The 25,163-nt window shown below is 45.5% G+C and overlaps 1 protein-coding gene across 2 annotated transcripts in view; it reads left to right on the top strand.

The window, feature by feature from the left end:
• Positions 1 to 1,255: 1,255 nt before the first annotated feature.
• The window catches only part of ATP6V0A4 (ATPase H+ transporting V0 subunit a4), a 79,555-nt gene continuing 55,647 nt past the window's right edge, over positions 1,256 to 25,163 (top strand). For both annotated transcript variants that reach the window (XM_068277339.1, XM_068277340.1), the window contains exons 1-3: positions 1,256 to 1,334; positions 14,123 to 14,293; positions 15,547 to 15,625. In XM_068277339.1, the coding sequence (XP_068133440.1) occupies positions 14,177 to 14,293; positions 15,547 to 15,625 (196 nt within the window). In that variant the 5' untranslated portion in view covers positions 1,256 to 1,334; positions 14,123 to 14,176. The remainder of the gene's footprint in view (positions 1,335 to 14,122; positions 14,294 to 15,546; positions 15,626 to 25,163) is intronic.

Raw genomic sequence — 25,163 nt, 5'->3', positions numbered from 1 at the left:
TGCTCAGATACCCCCAATCACGGATTCGAGTAAATCCGATCACGGCAGTATCAAAATCCGGTTTCGGCGTGATCGTGATCCAGTCTTGATGCCCAATTCCGAATTCGACGCTGCTTTTAACAATGATTAAAAGTGATAGCCGTGATCACAATTTGACTTTAACGGTTAATAGCAAAGCCCCCTTACATGCTAGAAACACCAAATTTGCCAGATATGTTAAGAACAGTGGGAACAAGAGGAAAAATGTTTTTCAAAAAGACCTTATAGTTTTTGAGAAAATCGATTTTAAAGTTTCAAAGGAAAAAAGTATACATTTAAATTTTGTAAATGACAGTTAATGTATCCTTTTTTCTTTGAAACTTTAAAATCGATTTTCTCAAAAACTATAAGGTCTTTTTGAAACATTTTTTTCCTCTTGTTCCCACTGTTCTTCTTAACATATCTAGCAAATTTGGTGTTTCTAGCTTGTAAGGGGGCTTTGCTAATAACCGCTAAAATCGGCAGCTTTTTAATCACAAATACCGACTAGTAATCACGAGTGCATTTGTGATCGGCATTTGTGATCACGAGGTCGTGACAAGCACCACTACTGCTGGTATATTCATCAATAATAGCTAATAATTTTATTTTAGTTCGTTTTTATGCATAAATGAAGAAACGTTTCCAGTGATAAATATGAAAAGCTGGATCTGTTTTACTTCTGGAGAAACTTTGGACTGGTTGTCAGCAGGGGCGTAGCAATAGGGGTTGCAGAGGTTTCGACCGCATCAGGGCCCTGAGTATTAGCTCTCTATTGATCCTGTGCTCATAATAATCACTTCTATAGATACTTTGAATAGTGGTAATCATTGACAAACTGTTCCCCATCCCCTTCTTGCACCTCTGACATTGTAGTTGCAATTGGCAGGTTTGAGTATCAATTGTTATGTTTAGAGAGCTTGGGGGGCCCGATTGTAAAACTTGCATCGGGGCCCACAGCTCCTTAGCTACGCCACTGGTTGTCAGAGACAGGCTGCATCTCTGCTATGAAATTAGAAGCTGATGTTAGAGGACGGACAGGTAAGCACATAACCTCTCTGTTATTACTCACAACTGGCTGTGCTGACACTATACACAGCGGAGGAGAGAACCGGACTGATGCTGCCTAACTTAGCTCTGAGGACCATTCCTGGAGGGGGAGTGTGTACAGGAGGGGGGGAGGCACTACAAGGCTGGAGCCTCCCAACACCAAACTTCACAGGTAACCTGTTGCTCACAGGACATTATTACAATAGAAGTGCTCAGTGCTAAAGAGCAGAACTCAGATTCCTGTGGAGAATCATAGGAGACCCCAGGTAACTCCTCAGATTTCACCTATTATTGGTATTTATTAGATTTAACACTTTTGCTATGTATTATTTATTGAAGATCTGACAAACCAAACATACCTGCTATGTTCTGTCTATAAAGAGAATTACTTTCAGAGACCTGTGAAATAATGTCCTTTACACATCCTGCAGTTTCATCCAGTTATGTTAGCTGATAGAAAGACAGGCAATCGTTTTCTGTCATCGAGCATTTTAAGGCTAAACAGAACCTGTTGCTACAGGAAGATTCATGGACAGAAAACTGGAGGTTCCAGGAAACTCTTTCCCTCAAAATCAGAACTTTACTAAAATGATAATAACATACATTTCATTAGTATTGGGGCAAAGACTGATGTGAATTGTTTAATACAGTGCATAGTACTACTGTGGCATTTATATCTGCTACTGGCTGTTTCTTGCAGTTTTGTGACCGGCATCATTCATGAGAATGAGAATGTTATCACCAGTTTGTTTTCAAAGTTTTTATTGAAAATGTTTCATATTAAGGTAACAAACATGGGGTTGTAGTAACAAATGCATAAGTAAACAAGGTAACATTGTACGCATACTATATTTTCAATCATCTAGAGAACCAGAACGAGGTATACAGTGCATTGGGTGAGAGAAGAAAAAAAGTCAGTATTTCAATTCAATGTAGGACATGAAAGTTTGAGGTTTTGTTATCACCAGTTTGGATGCGACTCTCTTTGCAGAGAGCTTTCTATTGAAAAAGGAAGTCCTGTGTTTAACTATTTGAATGCTGTTCTGATAAAAAGAAATGTGGTAGTATATTATATGTTGTAAATAATCTTTTAGAGCAAAGAAGAAATGCTGGGTTTCATGACGCTTTAAAGAGAACCTAAAGCAAGAGAAATACGGAGGCTGCCATCTTCATTCTCTAATAAATAATGCTAGTTGCCTGACTTTTCTGCTGATGCCCTGCCTCCAATATAGGTTTACAGTGGTCAGTTGCATAGCGCATACATTATAATGCATTACAATGAATGTGAACTGCAGTGGAGACTGGACATAGACTTTAATGCAAAGCCTGCATGCAGTGAGTGAGAATAAAGCATTCCATTGCAACACAGTACTGTGAACAGCCCCATAGAAGTGTATGAGCAGTGAATTGTCTGCAATGCAACTGACCACTGTGAACAGGGCCTAAGACTGGATTCACAGTGGTCAGTTGCATAACACCCATGTTAAAATGTGTGTGAACTGCAGTGGAGACTGGACATAGACTTTAATACAAAACTTGCATGCAGCGAGTAAGAATAAAATTATCCGTTTACAACTCCGTACTGTGAACAGTTCCATAGAATTGTATGGGCAATGAGATGCCATGCAGAATTATTGTGCAATGCAACTGAGCACTGAGAACTACACTGAGTCACTAACCACAATGATTTGCCTCTGGACTGACTGCACTGGCTGCATGTTTGTGCAAAGAACATCTGGGAAAGTGTTTGTTTTTTTTAAAGAGAAACTCCAACCAAGAATTGAACTTTATCCCAATCAGTAGCTGATACCCCCTTTTACATGAGAAATAGAATGATTTTCACAAACAGACCATCAGGGGGCGCTGTGTGACTGATTTTGTGCTGAAACCCCTCCCACTAGAGGCTCTGAATACCGCGGTACTTCTGGCAAACTGCCACAATGTAACAATGTTCACAGACAGGAAATGGCTGTTTAGAGCTGTCTAACAGCCAGAACAGCTAGAAACAGCTACATAAAATGCCCACAGTAACAATGTCACCATGTAATACATGTCAGAATGTGAATCTGGGAGAGGAAAGATTTTACAATGAGCAAACACTGACTAAATCATCTATACATAATTATGGTAAAAATGAAGCACTTTTTTTTATTACATTATTTTCAGTGGAGTTCCTCTTTAAGGCTGGTTTTTCACCTATTTTTTTTTTGCCTTGCGGTGGGGATGTGATGCTCCTGCCGCATCCCACTGCAACACCAAAAATGACAAACATATCACCCTGCGTCAGAGTGCACCAACAGGTTCATATGCATAGCGCCACACCCTACTCAGTGACGTACTCCCTGCTGGGCAGGAAGTAGGTCACTGAGATTCCCATCCTTCACACATGCGCGCCGTGATGCACTGCGTTTTGTCGTTTATGTTCATTATCGCTAGTTGCGGCTTTATGGCAGGGAGGGAGTTTAAGAGTTAGGTGGTGGGTTAAGGGTTAGGTACCACCAATGGGGGGGGAGTTAAGGGTTAGTTACCACCAGGGGGATAAGGGTTAGACACCATGGGGGTTGATGGTTAGGCAACAGTAGAGGGAGGCTTCAGAATTAGGTATTGGTAGAGAGAGGGCTAAGGGTCAGGCATCGGTAGAGTTCTGTGTGACAGTAGTGTTAGGTTAGGTCAGAGTGAAATATTGGTGATAACACTAGAATATCGATAACTTTACTGATATTCTACTATTGTCAATATCTGGCGCCATTTTTCCAGGCACCTTTACTACATGTATACACCTCTGGCAGAGGCGTAGCTAGGCTTTTCAGCTCCCAGGGACAAAGACAGTTTTTGCGCCCCCTCCGGACAAATCGGGCATGGCCACGCATCAGAATGTAGGTGTGGTCGTGGATGGAACCAAAAGCACAAATGCTGTTTAGATAGCCAGATGTGCCTCCCTTCCCCTGTTTAGATAGCCAGATGTACCCCCTATAGTTAGCCAGATGTGCCCCCCTTGTTCTGCTGCTATTAACACTTCTGCGCTTCTCTGCAAAGGGAGGGAGAGAAGCAGGGGCACTTAGGGCAGCCTGCAAGCTGCCACTCACTCACTTGGGGGCGCGGTGGCCATGATCTGCGCCCCTCACAGTGCGGCACCCAGGGACATGTGCCCCCCCTTGCCCGCCCATAGCTACGCTTCTGACCTCTGGCTACCTTATACTAAGGATCACTTGTAGTTGCCTTTGATTGGGCAAAGGAAATAAGGGAGGAGTGACAGCTGGGCCTGCCAGCACACTTGTGGTGCAGTTCGGCAGTGATTTGTAGGTTAATGAAGGATGAAGTCTAGTATGCCAAGGTATCTGTGCCTATAGGCTCCTGTGCTGTAAATCTGGGCATGCCTGCTAGTGTAAAAGGCGCCTAAAGGTGCGTACACACGCACTACTGTAACAAACCACGGGTCCGCCAGACCCTCCCGCTGGGCGGGCGTTCAGTCGACAGTGGAGCGTGTGTACAGTCTGTCGGCAGACTGATAAGGCTGTTTCTGAACGATCCGTTGAGCGGATCATTCAAAAACAGCCTTATCAGTCTGCCGACAGACTGTACACACGCTCTACTGTCGGCAGAATGCCCACCCAGCAGGAGGGTCTGACAGACCCCTCGTTCGTTACAGTTGTGTGTGTGTGTACGCACCTTAAGGTAATAAGGCGACTTAAGGCGTGTACACACGCCATACTATAGCTAACAACGGGTCCGTCAGACCCTCCCACTCAGCTAAGCGGATCTGTCAGAAACAGCCTTATCAGTCTGCCGACAGCGTGTACACACGTCCTACTGTCGGCAGAACGCCCGCCCAGTGGGAGGGTCGGACGGACCTGTCATTAGCTACAGTATGGTGTGTGTACGCGCCTTTACAAACAGGAAGCTAGAAGGGGGGACCATCCACTGCCTGCTTGCTGTTAATGTGTACATTCTACAATTAGTACAGAGTAAAGATTAGTCATCAATTTTCTTATCTTCTTGTTATTGGTTAGTGAAGTGCTAATGAGTTTGGGAATTATTGGCAATGTATAATAGGTAAACAGGATGCAGAGAGGCACTATTGTCCCAAAAATGGTTAAGGGTGCATGACCAAGGATGCTAAGCAACATCCAGAGCAATATCTCAACGGTAAAAAGGTTGGTCAGCACACCAGCTTCTCAAGTCAGTGAGGTTTAATTAATCACATGTCAACACGAAAGTTAACAATTGTTTCGGGGCCACAAGGGGTCCCCTTCATCAGAACAGTGCAGACAAACAATGTGATACAAAATTTGCACCAAGTATATACACCTAGTAATCAAGCAGTACCACCCCCAATCATGAAATACAACCCTCCCTCATCTCTATGTAAACATTGCATTTCTATTCCCCAGATCAAAACTCAACATTCCAATAAGTACATGTATGCAATAATCATGACATAAGACCCTGAGTTTACACAAAATATGCATCGATATATAGGCAAGATTACTGTAAATATCTCAATACATGTAACATCGTCACCTGTCAATAATCCACGATTTCAAATCCATTGGCTCCGAAAACCGCGCCAAACCGCCGTCTCCCGTTGTTCCAGCCGTTTCCACGACCGGGTCTGCCTCCATAGATGGTTGCCACCGCAACCTGTTACCCAGAGCGCTCTGCGCTGTGTTCAAACCAATCCGCATTGAGCGGCCGGGAGAACCACACGCCCCTGAGTGCGTCACAAGTGACGCGCACCGCTCATGCGCGCAACGTCCAGCGTCCACATTGCTATGGAGACGTTGCTGTCCGGATTCCGATCACAACTTGGTGTGAAATGACGCGCACCGCTCATGCGCATGACGTACCGCGTCCGCGTCGCCATGGGGACGTTGCTGCACGGGTTACAATAGCAACCCGTGCACTTAGAGACCCGCAGTCGTCAGCTCCGTATAGCCACTGCGCACTGGGGACTCCTCCGCCGCTAAAAGCATCAGAGAATACCCCTGAGTGACACATCCGTGGGGAGCAGCAATGAATTGCTGTTTTCCCCACAGCAAGGCTGGACATATTTAGAACATATATGGGTCACATCAAAATATGGCCCACCACATATGCAAAAAGTACTAATTACCTGTAGGTCCAAATGGACTCACCCTAGGGGGGTTGCTATTGTAACCCGTGCAGCAACGTCCCCATGGCGACGCGGACGCGGTACGTCATGCGCATGAGCGGTGCGCGTCATTTCACACCAAGTTGTGATCGGAATCCGGACAGCAACGTCTCCATAGCAATGTGGACGCTGGACGTTGCGCGCATGAGCGGTGCGCGTCACTTGTGACGCACTCAGGGGCGTGTGGTTCTCCGGGCCGCTCAATGCGGATTGGTTTGAACACAGCGCAGAGCGCTCTGGGTAACAGGTTGCGGTGGCAACCATCTATGGAGGCAGACCCGGTCGTGGAAACGGCTGGAACAACGGGAGACGGCGGTTTGGCGCGGTTTTCGGAGCCAATGGATTTGAAATCGTGGATTATTGACAGGTGACGATGTTACATGTATTGAGATATTTACAGTAATCTTGCCTATATATCGATGCATATTTTGTGTAAACTCAGGGTCTTATGTCATGATTATTGCATACATGTACTTATTGGAATGTTGAGTTTTGATCTGGGGAATAGAAATGCAATGTTTACATAGAGATGAGGGAGGGTTGTATTTCATGATTGGGGGTGGTACTGCTTGATTACTAGGTGTATATACTTGGTGCAAATTTTGTATCACATTGTTTGTCTGCACTGTTCTGATGAAGGGGACCCCTTGTGGCCCCGAAACAATTGTTAACTTTCGTGTTGACATGTGATTAATTAAACCTCACTTTATTGGCAATGTAGAGAAATAGTTTGTAAAACAAAAGATAATGAACACTTCAGAAGCAGCAGGGAACAGTTTACACACTGCAGCTTGTTTACTACCAGAGTAACAACTTTTATTGTATTAATGACTAGGACCTTATTTAAATACATGCACTAACGCTTTACAGATCATTTCCCTACTCTGACATACAAAAAGGGAAGCATGTTTCTGCTGAGTGTGTGAGAAATTTTCCCAGTCACAGGGGGTGGTTGTGGAGGACACATGACCGCTGCTTACAGCACAGACCCCTTATATCACATCATTTGCTGGTTGTGCACGTTGCTGCAATATCATCCGTGGGAGTCACAGCTATGTCATGAGGAGGAGACGTGGCCACACACAGCTCCTAACCACACACCTGTATGTGAATGTGTTAGAAACTAGAACACCCTATAAAAAAGTAGTGTTTGGTCTCAGGAGTAGTTGTTTATTTCTAAACTTGCATGTGGGCTCTGTAGTTTGGTTTTATGCAAATTAAACTTTCATGTGTTTTTATTTAAAAAAAAAATGGAGATTAGTATCATAATTATTTTTTTTAAATGGATCCCTAGGAAAAAACATAGGCTTAGTCCAAACTATAGCAGATTTGTGCTGTGCATGGTGACAATGATGCGCTATCACCACCCACGACACCAACCTCTTGTTCAGAGTCTCTCCACTGTGTCTGTTGCATCAGACATGACACACGCATAGCGTTGCTATTATGACTTTTGTTTAGTGTGTGTAATTATCGTGCACAGCATATAACCCTGCATTCCACTTGATGCAGCGGAGACAGCAGTATCATTGTAAATAAGCATGTATGAACGGATCCTATACATCAGTGTTTCCCAACATTATTATGGTATGTACCCAATTTGAATGCCTGTGGCCTGCCAAGTACCCCTTGATTTGGCAGAGATTATCTCAAACGTCACTTGACACAGATATACAGGGTGGGCCATTTATATGGATACACCTTAATACAATGGAAATGGTTGGTGATATTAACTTCCTGTTTGTGGCACATTAGTATATGAGAGGAGGGAAAGCAAGGTGAAAAATGGGCGTGGTCAAAACATAATGTAGGTGGAGCCAAATACTAGCAGTTTCTAGGCTAAATTGCACCCAGGGCGAGGGCGTAAAATGCGCCCCCAACGTGGAGAATGGTATAGGTGCCCGCAGTATAGGTAGCCAGCTATAGGTGTCCCCCCCCCCCCCCAGTATAGGTAGCCCATATAGTTGCCTCCAGTATAGGTTAGATGGGTAGGTGCCCCCATATAGGTTAGATAGGTTGGTGCCCCCATATAGGTTAGATAGGTATATGTCCCCCAGCATAGGTTAGATAGGTATATGTCCCCCAGTATAAGTTAGATAGGTATATGTCCCCCAGTATAGGTTAGATAGGTATATGTCCCCCAGTATAGGTTAGATAGGTATATGTCCCCCAGTATAGGTTAGATACGTAGATGCCCCCCCCCCCCCCCTATAGCCAGGAGGGTGTGCGCAGCGGCGGGGAGAGAGAAGTTTCCACTTACCTGCCTTCATCCTGCACTCAGCTTCTATCCTCAGCCTCTCCCGGCGCACCTCGTATCGGTAAGAGCTCCCCCTGTGATGACATGCGGTACGTCATCACAGGGGGTGCTGTTACCATAGGGACAGGAAGTAGATAGAAGCTGTCAGGATCGAGGAAGGTAAGTTGAAACTACTCTCCCCCCACTGCTCCGCCTGGTGCCCGCACGCCAGCCACCAGCAGCAGAGGCCCCAAGCGGGGGCTTGACTTGCTTGTATGGTGGCGGCACCCCTGGAAGAGGGTCATGTGACACATCAAACTTATTGGGAATTTCACAAGAAAAACAATGGTGTGCTTGGTTTTACGTAGCTTTATTCTTTCATGAGTTATTTACAAGTTTCTGACCAATCATAAAATGTGTTCAATGTACTGCCCATTGTGTTGGATTGTCAATGCAACCCTCTTCTCCCACTCTTCACACACTGATAGCAACACCGCAGGAGTAATGCTAGCACAGGCTTCCAGTATCCGTAGTTTCAGGTGCTGCACATCTCGTATCTTCACAGCATAGACAATTGCCTTCAGATGACCCCAAAGATAAAAGTCTAAGGGGGTCAGATTGGGAGACCTTGGGGGCCATTTCAATGGCCCACGACGACCAATCCACTGTCCATGAGACTGGAGGCTCCCTGAGTTAGCGGTCTAGAGACTGTCGGCACATTGGCCTGAGGAAGCGGGCTCAGACCCGTGAAATGCGTTGCCTGTGCTTTGTTATTAAAAATTATTTGTCTAAGAATTTCGTCTCTAAGGTAAGCAACCTCACTTGTTTCTTTTTAGTTGTTTTTAACGTATTTTATACATCCAGGGCACCTATTTATCCCCTATATGTGCTAAATCTACCCCTCAACGTCCCCCGTTGAAGGAGTATAAGCAATAGTCACAGTGTTTTTACACGAGCCTAGTTCCTTTTTTTTATCGAGAGCGACCAGCCGAGGTCCTGACGGACCACCCTGAGTGGAGTCGGGTTCATTGTCTCCACCTGCTGCCAGTGGTCGATTGCCCCTAGCAACCCACCTTTGTGAGTAGACCTTTTCTTTCCACATATTGTGTTACTTTGACATACTGCACCATTGGGCTCCTGTTTTCTGTCTTGTATCTTTTGCTCCAGGGTGCTCACACACCCCATCCACTTTGTGTTTCCAGGAAACTGTTCATCTAGGAATGCTCGGACCAGACACCCATAATGTGGTGGTGCACAATCTTGCAGGAAAAACTCAGGGAACATGCCAGCTTCAGTGCATAAAGAGGGAAACACATCATCATGTAGCAATTTCGCATATCCAGTGGTCTTGAGGATTCCATGATGAAGAATTGCCCCACTATCTTTGTACCCCATATACCACACAATAACCATCAATTTTTTTGTTCCAACAGACTTGGAGGGCTCTATCCAATGTGGGTTAGTGTCGGACCAATAGCGGTGGTTTTGTTTGTTAACTTCAACATTCACATAAAAGTTTGCCTCATCACTGAACAAAATCTTCTGCGTAAACTGAGGGTCCTGTTCCAATTTTTGTTTTGCCCATTCTGCAAATTCAGTGTGCCGGTCTGGGTCATCCTCGTTGAGATGCTGCAGTAGCTGGAGTTTGTAAGGGTGCCATTTGTGAGTAGCTAATATCCGCGGAAGGGATGTTTGACTAATGCCATTCTCTAGTGACATGCGCCGGGTGCTGCGCTGTGGGCTCTTGCTGAATGAAGCTAGGACAGCCACTGATGTTTCTTCATTAGTGACAGATTTAATGCCTCCACATTTTGGCAAATCCAACACTTTGCTTGCTGTGTGTTTCTAACATTCGCCGCCGATGCGCCGCTACCTGACGCGAAAGAGGGCCCCCCCCCTGCAGACCCCGTGCGCAGCCTGGCCAATCAGTGCCAGGCACTGGCAGCGCTGAGGGGTGGTTCGGGACTCCCAATGACGTCATCACGATCGTCGCCATGGCGACGGGGGAAGTCCTGAAGGAAATCCCGTTCAGAATGAGATTTTCGGACGGGCTTGATCGCCGACGTCGATCGGAAGGGTGGGAGGGAGGGAGCATTTTTTTAAATCATGCAGCTAGCCTAGCGCTAGCTACATGATTCCCCCAATCATGTAGCTAGCGCTAGGCTAGCTACATGATTTAAAACAAAAAACATTTAAAAAAAACGCTGCGCAGCCACCCTGGCGAAATAAATAGAACGCCAGGGTGGTTAATAGTACTACAGTATAATCTTGTTATAATAAACTCTTATATAATAAAACTTCTGTTATAGTAAACATGTTTTTGGTCCCTACGTGACGCTCACTCTGGATGTAGTAAAAAAGTGGGCAGTGCATGTGTCATATGTCAGTGTGAAACCCATGGTCGGCTGCTTTCTTCAGGCTGGTACAGCAAGGCACATGCTGTAAGTCGTGCCCGTGGAAGCATTGGAGCCACTCACAGGAAGTGAGCTGCTGCCTCTATTCAGTGACCGCTGCAATTTTTAAGGAGCCCTGGATACTGCTCCAGCATTGTGCCCAGTCTGGCTATGCAGACCTAAGGTATACAGTACTTAAAGGGAAACTGAAGTTTGTATGTGTAGTAAAGCTAAGAAATAGAACATTAGGAGGAGCAAAGACATGAGTCTAATATTGTTTCCAGTATGTGAGAAAATGCGGAGAAGCCGCCGCGTGTACTGGCGGCAGGGCGGCTGATTCCGTGTCCAGCGTGGCGGTTTCCGCGCAGCAACGCATGTCTGGGTCGGCTGGGATCTCTAGTGCACCTGGATGGAGAGTTACTCACGCGCGCGCCAGAAGTCAGGACCTTTATGCCAGCAGGAGATGTGTCAGCTGATCAGGATGATCAGCTGATTCCTGCTGGACTCCTGATTGGCTGAGTGGCTCGGGCGGGGCGGCAGAGTCCTGCAACTATATATACAGCCTGCTTGTCAGTTGCTGGTTGTCTGCCGTTGCGGTCACTACGTGAAAGCACTCAGACCTTAGTCAGATCCAACAGTGTGTTTGAACCAGGAGGACCTGGGAATTCACACTGAGCCAGATTACTTGTGTTATCATTCTGTTGTACTTCAGACTAGTTCCAGGGTGTAGAGACCACGGACCTCACACCCAAGACTAGGGAACTTGTGTTATTCTGTTATACTTCAGACTAGTTCCAGGGTGTAGAGACCACGGACCTCACACCCAAGACTAGGGAACTTGTGTTATCATTCTGTTATACTTCAGACTAGTTCCAGGGTGTAGAGACCACGGACCTCACACCCAAGACTAGGGAACTTGTGTTGTCATTCTGTTATACATCAGACTAGTTCCAGGGTGTCGAGACCACGGACTTCACACCCAAGACTAGGCATTGTTTGGTATTTGTTATGACCTATTGCGTCCTGACTACTCCTCTGCTCTCTGATTCGGTGCCACGCATATCTGATACTCCGTTGCCAACCCCTGCCTGTCCTGGATACCGAATCAGCTTTCTGTCTTTGTACTTTGTCTGTCCGTGTGTTGCCGACCTGGCTTGCCCGACATCGAGAGCTATCTCTCCCCGTAAGAGATGGTCTCCAGATCTGTCGGTGACATCCACCTTCAGGTGTCACTCTCTCTCTGGTCCTTCCTAGCCTCAGCCTGACTCCACCCCTTGGAGAGTCTCAGGCTGCTGGGAGGTTTCTGTACTCTCTAAGAGCAGTATTGCTCATACTGCCTAATATCACCTGCTCTGCAGGTGCATTACTCAAAGTCTTACTGTTACACCAAACACTCACGATTACATACAGGTGTCCAGAGGTTAGTACTATATCTGTATTATTGGTGATTCTGCAGATCATCCATAATCAGGTATATATCTGCATTCTTGGGGATACTGCAGATCACCAATAATCAGATTCTCTCTGCGCGCTGACACCGATCGTTACACAGTACAGGCAGAGTTAAGAAACTCCAGTTGTTATCTATGCAAAAGAGACACTGATCTCTATGGCTTTCAAAGTCCCAGAGATCTCTGTCTTCTGAAGCTTGTTATCTCAACTGTCAGTCACTGTGTTTTCTTTTTCTCTGCAGAGGACAGTTCAAAAGTGCACTAGCCTGTTCTGTAAAATCATTTAGAATTCTGAGTAGTGTGTAAACTGCAAATATTAGAGAATGATGCAATGTTATAAAAAAAACACTACATAACTGAAAATAAAAATATCAGAATATTTTCTTTGCTACTAATGTTCTAGTAATTATCCGTACTACACAACTAATTCTTTATATCATAATTTTTTTTTCGCTTTAGTGTCTCTTTAACCTTGTAGTCCACCAAATGTGCATCTGCTTGTACGGTACCTCCACTGCATATTAGGCTAAAAGCACCCTTCAGGCTGAGCTTCTGGTTGGCTCAGGTCGGCGCTAACACCATGGAGCGCATCCTTCATCTCGCGTCCACGGCCGGGAGCACTTTGCGCATGTGCTTGATGTCAAGCATGATACCATGAGCATAGTTCCTGACTGCCGGCATGTGATGAAGGATGCACTGCTGGGTCAGCACCTGAGCTGACAGGAAGAGCCTCAGTCTGAGTGGGGCTTTTTTGTGAGCAACCGGCGGGCAATACGTACTCGCAGCGCTGCGCCTGGGGCGATTGCTCCACTTTCACCCCCCCCCAAAGGCTGCCTCTGCCCAACATCAATACCTGGACTCATTACTCATTACCAACATCAGTACCTGAACTGCATATATGCATGATGTGGCTCAAGGGTTAATATGACATATTATATGCTTGCCTAAAGAGGTGCATTTTAAGAGTGCATTTGAAGGTTTCAAGACTTGAAACATGATGGGCAAGATGTGGAAGAGAGTTCCAAAGGAGGGGAAAAACGCATGATAAGTCTTGGTTGTGAGAGTGAGTTCACCAAAATGGAAGATAGAAGGGTTTCATGTGCGGAAGGGATAACTTATGGAGAGCTTTGTAAGAGAGGACTAGGTAGGGAGTTTGAACTGGGTATACTCTGGGTAATTAGCAGCTAATGGAGGGATTGGCAAAAGGGGGCAGAAGGAGAGTTGGATTACACACTCTGTATAGCTCTGCAGGGATTGGAGAGGCGCCAGACGGATTTTTGGTAGACCACAGAGTAGGATGTTACAGTAATCCAGGCAGGATTTGATTAGGGCATGCACTATTTTAGCATCCTCTTGTATTAAGAACTCATCCTTCAGCTCCATTCTCTGACATCAGTGCCTGAGCTCACAGAAGACCCACATCACTCAACATCATTGCCTGAGGACACTGCTAACCCCATTCCTCAACATCAATGATTGACTTCACTGGAGACCCCATATACCCCAACATCAACACATCACTCTGCTGCTGACCCAGCACCCTAAAATCTGCTTTATACCCTAAAATCAGTGTCTAACTTCACTGCTGTCCCCACCCCCTAAAATCAACCCCTGAGCTCAACGTGTGTGTGTGCGTGCGTTTGTGCGCACCGGATTGTTCAGTCTATTTGTTGTAGCAATATGTTGTGATATTTATATTACATTTTTTTTAAAAAATTGCCAAATATTTGAGGTTTATAGCAAATATAGTACTTGTCATTGCTATGGAACCATGCTTGAGTTGTCAGACTCTGATCTGTGTTCTTTTCTGTGTTCTGAACAGGAGCGGTGTGTGGTCCAGTTTGACTGAGGGTGTGTCCAGCAGGGGGCGATCAGGATGGGCTCTATATTCCGCAGTGAGGAAATGTGCCTGACCCAGCTGATCCTGCAGGTGGAAGCAGGATACTGCTGCATCGCAGAATTAGGGGAACTGGGACTGGTCCAGTTCCGAGATGTAAGTAATGATTGTAAAAAAGCTACAGAATGGAATATGGGGGTTGCCCTTTTTATTTCCTGTTTTTAAAATGCCAGTTTTCTGTCTGTCACAGTGATCTTTTACCTTCTGTAGTGTCTGAGTTATACCTAAAGCCTGCCATACACTGGCAGTGGCATACTTTCTCCCAATGTGCTCAAAAGATAGATTACTCTGTGATCGACATCTTAAGCATAAAAACAATTAAGAATTAATAAATCGGACGCTACGGTGGCTGTATGACGACCTCCCCAGGTGTCCCCCCTGCTAATGCTGCTCTCCAGGGCACCCATGCAGAGTGTCCTCACGCTTAACTCTCCAGCCAGCACGCTCCTACGTCTGTGCTTCTGTCATCTCCTGGTGCCTGTAGTGACCCGGTGGTGTGTCGTGTGTACATGCCGCCAGTTCACTACAGGCACTGGGAGATAATGGCAGCAAAGAGGAAATAGTGTGCCTGGAATGCAAAAGTACTTTGTTGCGCAAATACTCTGCATGGGGCCCCAGGAAGCAGCATTAGCAGGGTAGACATGTCACCGGCTCTAGGTCCCCCCCCCACACGGACACACACACACACACACAGAGACACACACACACACACGGAGACACACACACACATGGACACACACACGGACACACACACACACGGACACACACACACGGACACACACACACGGACACACACACACACACACACGGACACACACACATATATGAATACCACCCTCTACCCAATCAAGCACTAAGAAATGCTGGGTACGCACGGTACGATTTTCCGTGCGTAGATGGATCTGATTGATAAAATCCCTCATGTCCGATATTACTCCCGATCGATTCTGGGCTTGATTTCTCATAGAAGTGAATGGAAAAAGATAAGAAAAACGAGCAAAGATAATAGAATCAAGCGCAGAATCGAGCAGAAAAAACGATCGGGTCGGAAAATAGTACCGTGGGTACCCAGCACAATACAGACATTGTACTCCTCTCATTATACAGACATTGTACATTGACATTGTCTGTAACCCTCTCCTAATACAGAGATTGTTTGTACTCCTCTCCTAATACAGGCATTGTATGAATTAGTCACCAAATGGGTGAAAATGCAGAAAATGACAAAACATAGAAATTACAAGAGAAAAAATATGAATAGAATAATGTGCTCTCAAGCTTACAATTTGTAGATAATTATTGAATTGGCTTTTATTGTTATTTGTTAATCCTTTTGCTGGTCTTTGCAGCTTAATATGACGGTGAACAACTTCCAGCGGCGGTATGTCAGTGAGGTTCGGAGATGCGAAGGAATGGAGAGGATCCTCCGTGAGTACACAGACAGTCTTCATTGCATGCAGAGGTCTGACAGCAATAATCAGGCTGGTCCAGAAGATCAGTGGAGGAAACAGAAAATGCATTATTCAGAACACACAGCGAGATTCCTCAGATAAAGCAGTGGCTGACCTGTATTACAAAATGTGACTGGTTGCTGTGAGCAAAACAGACACTTTTCTTTCTTAAAGAGAACCAGAGACATTGGGAAACATTTTTTATACATACCTGGGGCTTCCTCCAACCCCATAAGCCTGGATTGCTCCCACGCCGCCGTCCTCCGCTTCCTTCTATACACCGGTACCGGGTCCCATACTTTCGGCCAGTCGACGCAAGCGTAGTGCGTCACTGCCGGCGGATGCGGCCACCTTTCCGCATGCATAGGGGACTCCCTCCATACCCTTACGCATGCGCCTTCATACTACGCAGGCGCATGCGTAAGGATATGGAGGGAGCTCCTGTGCATGCGGAAAATTGGTCGCGTCCGCCGGAAGTGACGGGACCCGGTACTAGCGATAGAGGAAGCGGAGGACGGCGGCGTGGCAGCGATCCTGGCTTATGGGGCTGGAGGAAGCCCCAGGTATGTATAAAAGCTTTTCCTATTTTTTTCATTTGCTTTGTCTCTGGTTCCCTTTAAGCTGATATAGGTATACGATCAATATCAAGGCCTAAAATTTGATTACAAGATAGATCTGCAATGTTGATTTTTAGTTGGCTATAAAAGAATCGATCCTAATATCAGTTGTAATATCTGTAATGATTTTGACTGAATAAAAAATGTCTTATAATTGAATAGTGTATGGCCAGCTTTAGACATAGTTATTTGGGTTGAAAAAAGACATATGTCCATCGAGTTCAACCAGAGAACAAATTACAACACCAGCCTGCTCCCTCACATATCGCTGTTGATCCAGAGAAGGGCGAAAAATCCTTACAAGCAAAAAGTACAAATCCGGCCTTGCTTACAAGGCATGGTCCAATTAGCCCCAAAAGGGAAAAAAATTCCTTCCCGACTCCAGATGGCAATCAAATAAAATCCCTGGATCAACATCATTGGGCATTCCTAGTAATTGTAGCCATGGATGTTTTTCAACGCAAGGAAAGCATCTAAGCCCCCTTTAAATGCAGGTATAGAGTTTGCCATAACTACTTCCTGTGGCAATGCATTCCACATCTTAATCACTCTTACTGTAAAGAACCCTTTCCTAAATAAATGGCTAAAACATTTTTCCTCCATGCGCAGATCATGTCCTCTAGTCCTTTGAGAAGGCCTAGGGACAAAGAGCTCATCCGCGAAGCTTTTATATTGCCTTCTGATGTATTTATACATGTTAATTAGATCCCCTCTAAGGCGTCTTTTCTCTAGACTAAATAAACCCAGTTTATCTAACCTTTCTTGGTAAGTGAGACTTTCCATCCCACGTATCAATTTTGTTGCTGGTCTCTGCACCTGCTCTAAAACTGCAATATCTTTTCTCTAATGTGGTGCCCAGAACTGAATTCCATATTCCAGATGTGGCCTTACTAGAGAGTTAAACAGGGCCAATATTATGCTAGCATCTCGAGTTTTTATTTCCCTTTTAATGCATCTCAAAATTGATCATGTGATCACTATGATCGCCAGTGGATCGTAGTGATCACTATTACAGTAGCGGCGGTAGGAGGCGAAGAAGAGGATCCACTCACCTTTCTGACGCTCCCCCGGTGATCGTCGCACCGCTCTGGCCGGCATCCTCATTCGCTCTGAAATAAGTGTCGGGTTCCGGCTTGATGACGTCATCAAGCCACGCCCCGGAACTTAACAGCAGTGCGAGTGAGGATGCCAGCCAGAGTGGAGAGGGCTAAAGCTGCTCATCGCTGGAGCCAGGGAGGTGAATAAAAGCGGCTGGCATTTCAGGAAACAAGGGGCTGCACAGGGGTCACCATGCCCACCATGCTTTAATGGGGATCCGGCTGCCTGACCCCCCCCCCCCCAAATGCAACCCACCACATGTAAAATGATCTGGTCCTTAAGGGGGGTTAGGCAGCTGGTCCCGAAAGCGTTAAAGAGAACCTTAAAGAGACGATGAAGCGAAAAAAAAAATTATGATGAATTGGTTGTGTTGAAAATATTCTCATTTTTATTTTCAGTTATGTATTGATTTTTATAACATTGCATCATTCTCTAATATTTGCCATTTACACACTACTAAGCATTCTGAATGATTTTACAGAGCAGCCTAGTGAACTATTGACCTGTCCTGTGCAGAAAAAAACAATACAATGACTGACCGTTGAGATAACAAGCTTAGGAAGACAGAACTCTCTGCAACTTTAAAAGTCATGGAGCTCAATGGCTTTTTTGCATAGATAACTGGAGTTTCTTAACTCTTCCTGTACTGGAAACAATATTAGACTTATGTCTCTGCTCCTAATGTTTTATTTCTTAGCTGTACTAAACATATAAATCATTATATCATAATGTTTTCTTTTCGCTTCAGTGTCTATTTAAGTACCCTGACCAGACGTCCCATTTTACCTGGGACACGTCCCAGGTTCAGGGTCCCCTGTCCCACGCTGCAATGTGTCCCAGGTTATGTCCCACTTTTGACCGCCGGGTGTCCCAGGCTGTGGGACTCTGTGTGTGGCCACATGAGGTAATGTTTGCCTCATTTATCGTTTGTGGAGTCGGAGTAATCGTTTTCTGCTGCATTTCATGTGACAGAGGTAACGGTTGCTTCAGTTATTACTTGATGGTCATAGAGACTGCATTTGTTACTTTGGGGTTATTGTTGCAGCACTTGGCATTTTGGGGACTCATGGTTATTAAATAGTATACTAATCAGCAGCTTCTGCAGGTTTAACAATCTATTCCCACCATAGTCATAGTCTGTTTTACGATATTATTCTATATTTATATAGCACTGGCATCTAAGGCAGCACTTTGCAGAGAGTGTAGACATGTCCTTGGCGGAACTCACAATCTAATCCCGGCCATAGTGAAAGTCTAATGTCCCACCATATCATTATTATGTTTTTATGTAGCACTTGCATCTTCTGCAGCATTTTACAGAGTACATAGTCATGTCATGGTGGACTGACATCCATGATACAAAACCCCCATTTCACCACATCATTGTGGGAACACTGCTTTCTTATGTGTTTGGGGAACATTGCCTAATTACCTTTGGTTTGGTTTTGTTCTGGCCCACTGCCTCAGTTACATTACAATTCGCTCCGCCCACACCATGTCATGGACACGCCCATTTTTTGGCACAGCGCTAGCACCCCCCTTCTGTCCCAGGTTGAGCCAAGAAAAATCTGGTCACTGTAATTCAAGTGAACTGAAAATTTGATTTTTACTTACCTGGGGTAGGTTTTCCAAAAACCTATGGATAAGTCCATTGTCTTCCCCCAAAGTTGGCCCTAGACTATGATACATACACTGCACGATACATACATACATAGACATATGACTATGGTAAGGATTAGATTGTGGGCCCCTCTGAGGGACAGTTAAATGACAAGACAATATACTCTGTACAGCGCTGCTGAAGATGTCAGTGCTATATAAACACTAAATATAAATAGTAATAGTCCCAGACTGACTTAGTTGGGTACTGGGGCTGACAGTGGCAGAACAATGCAGATCCGGTGTGCAGCGTGGGACCAGATAGACTGTGAGGGGCTATAAGAAGCCCCAGGTATGTAAAAAATTCAACGGTTCACTTAATGTACCCTTTAAGAATGAAACATCCTCTGTCTCTTGAATCCACTCAAATATATATTTTTTGTAGGCATGGTCAATGAGATGCTAACAGTTCTGTGTTGAAGCAAATGTTATGCGAATGTTATGCAAATGTATACAGCTTGAAAATACTGTACAATAGCAGTATGTGTACAGCTGTTTTACCAGGCGTTTGCATCAACTCAAATTCTCTCATGTCTCATTGACATCTCTATATTCGACACTGTTAAGCTGAGCCGGTACAGAGGTTTTTATTTCTCTTGGCAGTTAGGCTCCCCTGCTTCTGTAGAATTCCTTACAATATAAATTACATGAAAAATCCAAATGCGGGGAGTTACCTGCCAGTAATGGGTGTAGTAGGTGTGCAGAGCTGGAAATTAGGAGTACAGGGATCTCGCTACCCAAGTCCTGAACTGAGAAACAGAAATATCCAACCGGGAGATGGAGCTCTGATAATAGTAACCATATACAGAGGAGATATAGAGCACACTAAGCTACTACATTCACTAAAATGTAAAGTACTCAGTACAAAAAGCAGTCGTAGGTGAAGATGTGGAATATTTTACCACAGGAAGTAGTTATTACAAATTCTATGCTTGCATGTAAAAGTGGCTTGGACACTTTCCTTGCTTTGAAGGACACCCACAGCTATGATGCTAGGTGTGGGAAGGGGATACATTAATCTAATGTTTCTACCCTTGTGGATCTCTGGATTGAGGTGAAGTGAAGCTCAGAAAGGTTGAACTTTGCAGCTACGGTACACAGCAAGGCAGGGGTAAGGAACCTATGGCTCGGGAGCCAGATGTGGCTCTTTTGATGGCTGCATCTGGCTCACATACAAATCAGTATGGGGTTGATTCACTAAGCTACACTGCTCAAGCAGCACAGCTTAGTGTGGCAGTGCAAGTAAAATTTTCAGAGTAGGCACGCTACTGCTGTAGCATGCACAACTAACTTACTCACACTCCCCCCCCCCCCCCAAAAAAAAAAAAAAAAACTAACAGCTGCTCCAATTGTTCCACTCTGGACCCTGCCAGGTCCAGTGACTTTGTAGGAAGAGATCACCGCACTTTGATTAGGCTGCTGGTCACTTGACAAGCAGCCTATTGGGCCAAAGTGTGGCGATCTTGTCCTACATAGTGAATTAACCCCCAAGTCAGCTAGCTAGTTGTACAAGCTGTTAGTCGGTATTTCTCCTGTCTGGGAAATTGCTAATGTTGCTGAAACCCAAGAGAAGCTGATTAGCTGAAGACATGTCTAACACTTCCGCTGCCCAGTGGATCAACTGTATACACATCACCATGGAAACAGGAATGTGAGCCTTGTTCTTCCGCATGCGTACTGTCCCTGTTTAAATTTATTGTATGGCTCTCACAGAATGACATTTTAAAATATGTGGCATTTATGGCTCTCTCAGCCAAAAAGTTTCCTGACCCCTGCAATAAGGCAAAAATAATAAATCTAAGTGTCAATAATAAAGAAGGTTAGTTACCATGGGAGTTATGCCTTACTTACCATACGTTTCGGTAAAATGCACTTCCAGCTGATTTTGAATGGGCTATTTCCCAGCTATGAACAGCCTGCATTAAATTTGCATGGGAATGGGAAATCATCAGCTATCATTGACCATCTCTATAAGTACAGCAGGTGGGGAAAGCTTGGAGTGCTAGTACAGAGATGTCACCATCTAAGTTACTTCCTCAGTGTGTAATGTAAAAAATCACTTAGCATCATATTTACCTTTGCTGGGAAACTAAAAGTGTGTACAAATTATCAATACGTTTTTGGAACAGTTTCCAGTGGACGTGTTAAGAATGGGAACCATGCGCTTACCTGTTGCTTAATCTCGCATTCCTGACATGAAGGAACATCAGGGAACCCATCAGTGGTGCTCAAATACCCCTTTTTAAAATTCGAGTTTGGTCGAATTCGAATAGTAAATTATTCGAGGTCAGTCGAATATTCGAGTTGAATAATTTTTACTATTCGATTCGACCTCGGACTTCGAGCTCACTATTCGAGTCGGTATTCGAGCTCATTATTCGAGCTGACTATTCGAATTGGCCTTAAATAGCTTCCAACACTTGTTTTGAGGGTGAATGATGCAAGAAACATCTTTTTTTCCAAGTAACAACAGCAAGTGATTATGTGGGGATGTTCCTTTAAAAAAAAAAAGGTGGAAAGAGAAGTTGTGTCCAGAATTTTGTTCAGTACTGTATATACTTCTTCTTCTTCTTCTTCTTTATCTTCTATATCTTCTTCTTCTTCTTCTTCTATATCTTCTTCTATATCTTCTTCTATATCTTCTTCTATATCTTCTTCTTCTTCTTCTATATTGTCTTCTTCTTCTTCTTCTTCTTCATCTTCTTCTTCTTCTTCATCTTCTTCATCTTCTTCATCATCTTCTTCTTCATCTTCTTCTGCTTCATCTTCTTCTTCTTCTTCTTCATCTTCTTCTTCTTCTTCATCTTCTTCTTCATCTTCTTCATCTTCTTCTTCTTCATCTTCTTCTTCTTCATCTTCTTCATCTTCTTCATCTTCTTCTTCTTCTTCTTCATCTTCTTCTTCTTCTTCTTCTTCTTCTTCTTCTTCTTCTTCTTCTTCTTCATCTTCTCCATCTTCATCTTCTTCTTCTTGATCTTCTTCATCTTCTTCATCTTCTTCTTCTTCATCATCTTCTTCATCTTCTTCATCTTCTTCTTCTTCTTCTTCTTCATCTTCTTCATCTTCTTCATCTTCTTCTTCTTCTTCTTCTTCATCTTCTTCTTCTTCATCATCTTCTTCTTCTTCTCCTTCTTCTTTATCTTCTTCTTCTCCTTCTTTTTCTAGATCGTCTTCTTCTTCTTCACTCTTTTCTCTTTTCAATTTTTTTTTTAAAGAAATGCAGCTATTTTTGAGCGTAACAAATAGCTGGTGGCGTACGCATGTTGGAAGCGCCATTGTATGTGCTCCCTGGCAGTGGAAACACACAGACAGCAGGAGGTAAATTCAGCAGCAGGAGGAGGAGGATGAGTGTGTGGCAGCAGGCAGTCAATGAGGCAGGCAGCGTGACATAATAGCCCTGGTACCTAGCGGTGATACCAGGGCTGTAAATAAACACAGCAGGCAGGAGGTCCCAGACAGCGGTCGTGCAGCCCACATCGTGTCCAATACACAACTGGGACAACACAGTTTTCAACCCGGGCACCTCTGAAAAATTAAACCTTTTTTTTTTTTTTAATGGTTTTTTGGTTTTGTTTGTAAAACAAATTACACAGATCTATAGCTATTTTTTGACGTAATAGCTGGTGGCAGAGTGGCAGCAGAATGTAATTCTGTGTACCCTGGCAGTGGGAAACACAGACCGACAGCAGCAGCAGCAGGAGGAATGGAGGAGTAATGTGAGCAGCTATTGTTTGACGTAATAGCTGGTGGCAGAGTGGCAGCAGAATGTAATTCTGTGTACCCTGGCAGTGGGAAACACAGACAGACAGCAGCAGCAGCAGGAGGAATGGAGGAGTAGTGTGAGTGTGGCAGCAGGCAGGCAGCGTGACATAATAGCCCTGGTACCTAGCGGGTGATACCAGGGCTGTAAATAAACACAACAGGAGGTCCCAGACAGCGGTCGTGCAGCCCACATCGTGTCCAATACACAACTGGGACAACACAGTTTTCAACCCGGGCACCTCAGAAAAATTAAACCTTTTTTTTTTTTTACGGTTTTGTAGTTTTGGTTTTACAACCAATTACACAGATATAGCTATTTTTTGACGTAATAGCTGGTGGCAGAGTGGCAGCAGAATGTAATTCTGTGTACCCTGGCAGTGGGAAACATAGACCGACAGCAGCAGCAGCAGGAGGAATGGAGGAGTAATGTGAGCAGCTATTGTTTGACGTAATAGCTGGTGGCAGAGTGGCAGCAGAATGTAATTCTGTGTACCCTGGCAGTGGGAAACACAGACCGACAGCAGCAGCAGCAGGAGGAATGGAGGAGTAGTGTGAGTGTGGCAGCAGGCAGGCAGCGTGACATAATAGCCCTGGTACCTAGCGGTGATACCAGGGTGTAAATAAACACAACAGGAGGTCCCAGACAGCGGTCGTGCAGCCCACATCGTGTCCAATACACAACTGGGACAACACAGTTTTCAACCCGGGCACCTCAGAAAAATTAAACCTTTTTTTTTTTATGGTTTTTTGGTTTTGTTTGTAAAACAAATTACACAGATCTATAGCTATTTTTTGACGTAATAGCTGGTGGCAGAGTGGCAGCAGAATGTAATTCTGTGTACCCTGGCAGTGGGAAACACAGACCGACAGCAGCAGCAGCAGGAGGAATGGAGGAGTAATGTGAGCAGCTATTGTTTGACGTAATAGCTGGTGGCAGAGTGGCAGCAGAATGTAATTCTGTGTACCCTGGCAGTGGGAAACACAGAAAGACAGCAGCAGCAGCAGGAGGAATGGAGGAGTAGTGTGAGTGTGGCAGCAGGCAGGCAGCGTGACATAATAGCCCTGGTACCTAGCGGGTGATACCAGGGCTGTAAATAAACACAACAGGAGGTCCCAGACAGCGGTCGTGCAGCCCACATCGTGTCCAATACACAACTGGGACAACACAATTTCCAACCCGGGCACCTCAGAAAAATTAAACCTTTTTTTTTTATGGTTTTGTAGTTTTGGTTTTACAACCAATTACACAGATATAGCTATTTTTTGACATAATAGCTGGTGGCAGAGTGGCAGCAGAAGGTAAATCTGTGTACCCTGGCAGTGGGAAACACAGACAGACAGCAGAAGGGCAGTACACAGCAGCCCACTGTAGTTGTAAAATGTGTGGCTGCAGGCGACGTAATAGTCAAAGTGAACCAGGCTGGCTTAGTGAGCAGGAGCCAGGAGGTGGTAAAGGGTGGTAAGGCACATTAACGATGGTTCTAAGTTCCGGCAGCCAGTTCATGTCCCCCTCTCGCCGACAACAGGGGCCAGGAACTCGCCTTCCACCCACGCCTGGTTCATCTTGAGAAACGTCAGTCTGTCCACAGACTTGTGAGACAGACGTGAGCGTTTCTCGGTGACCACGCCACCAGCTGCACTGAAGCAGCGCTCGGACAGCACGCTGGAAGGGGGGCAGGACAGCACTTCCAGGGCGTACTGCGCCAGCTCGCTCCAGATCTCCAGGCGCTTGACCCAATACTCCATGGGATCAACAGGGGCATCGCTGTCAAGCCCGCTGTAGGACCCCATGTAGTCAGCCACCATGCGGGTCAGGCGCTGGCTGTGACCGGAGGAGGATGCTGCTGCATGCACCTCCTCTCTAGTCACTGCTGCCGGAGCCTCTACAGTCCTGTAGAGCTCGTGGCTGAGAGACAGCAGGTCTGTGGGGCGCTTGCTGCTGGGGGTCAGCCAAATCCTCTCCTGCTCCTGGAGTTTGGCCAACACATGGGTTGCCGTCAGCTTGGTCTTCCCAAGGCTGACCAACTGCAGCAGCGCTTGGCAGTGGCGGGCCTTCACGCTGCTGCTGAGGCGGGGGGGTTGGCCAGGAGTGCCGGAGGATGGCAGAGGATCGGAGGAACCTGCTGCAGTTCCCCCGACCCTGCGGGGTGGCACCACCCACTGTGTTGCTGCTGCTGCTGTGCCCGCTGCTGCTCTCCCATCCTCACCCCCTTCCACCAAGCTGACCCAGTGGACAGTGAAGGACAGGTAGCGGCCTGTCCCGAAGCGGCTGCTCCAGGAGTCCATGGTGACGTGGACCCTTTCACCAACCGCGTGCTCCAGCCCTCGCTCCACATTGGCCATCACAAAGCGGTGCAGTGCAGGAATGGCCTTGCGGGC

This window comes from Hyperolius riggenbachi, chromosome 3 (assembly GCF_040937935.1).
Source record: "Hyperolius riggenbachi isolate aHypRig1 chromosome 3, aHypRig1.pri, whole genome shotgun sequence".
NCBI lineage: Eukaryota > Metazoa > Chordata > Amphibia > Anura > Hyperoliidae > Hyperolius > Hyperolius riggenbachi.
This window is presented reverse-complemented; position numbering and strand designations above follow the sequence as displayed.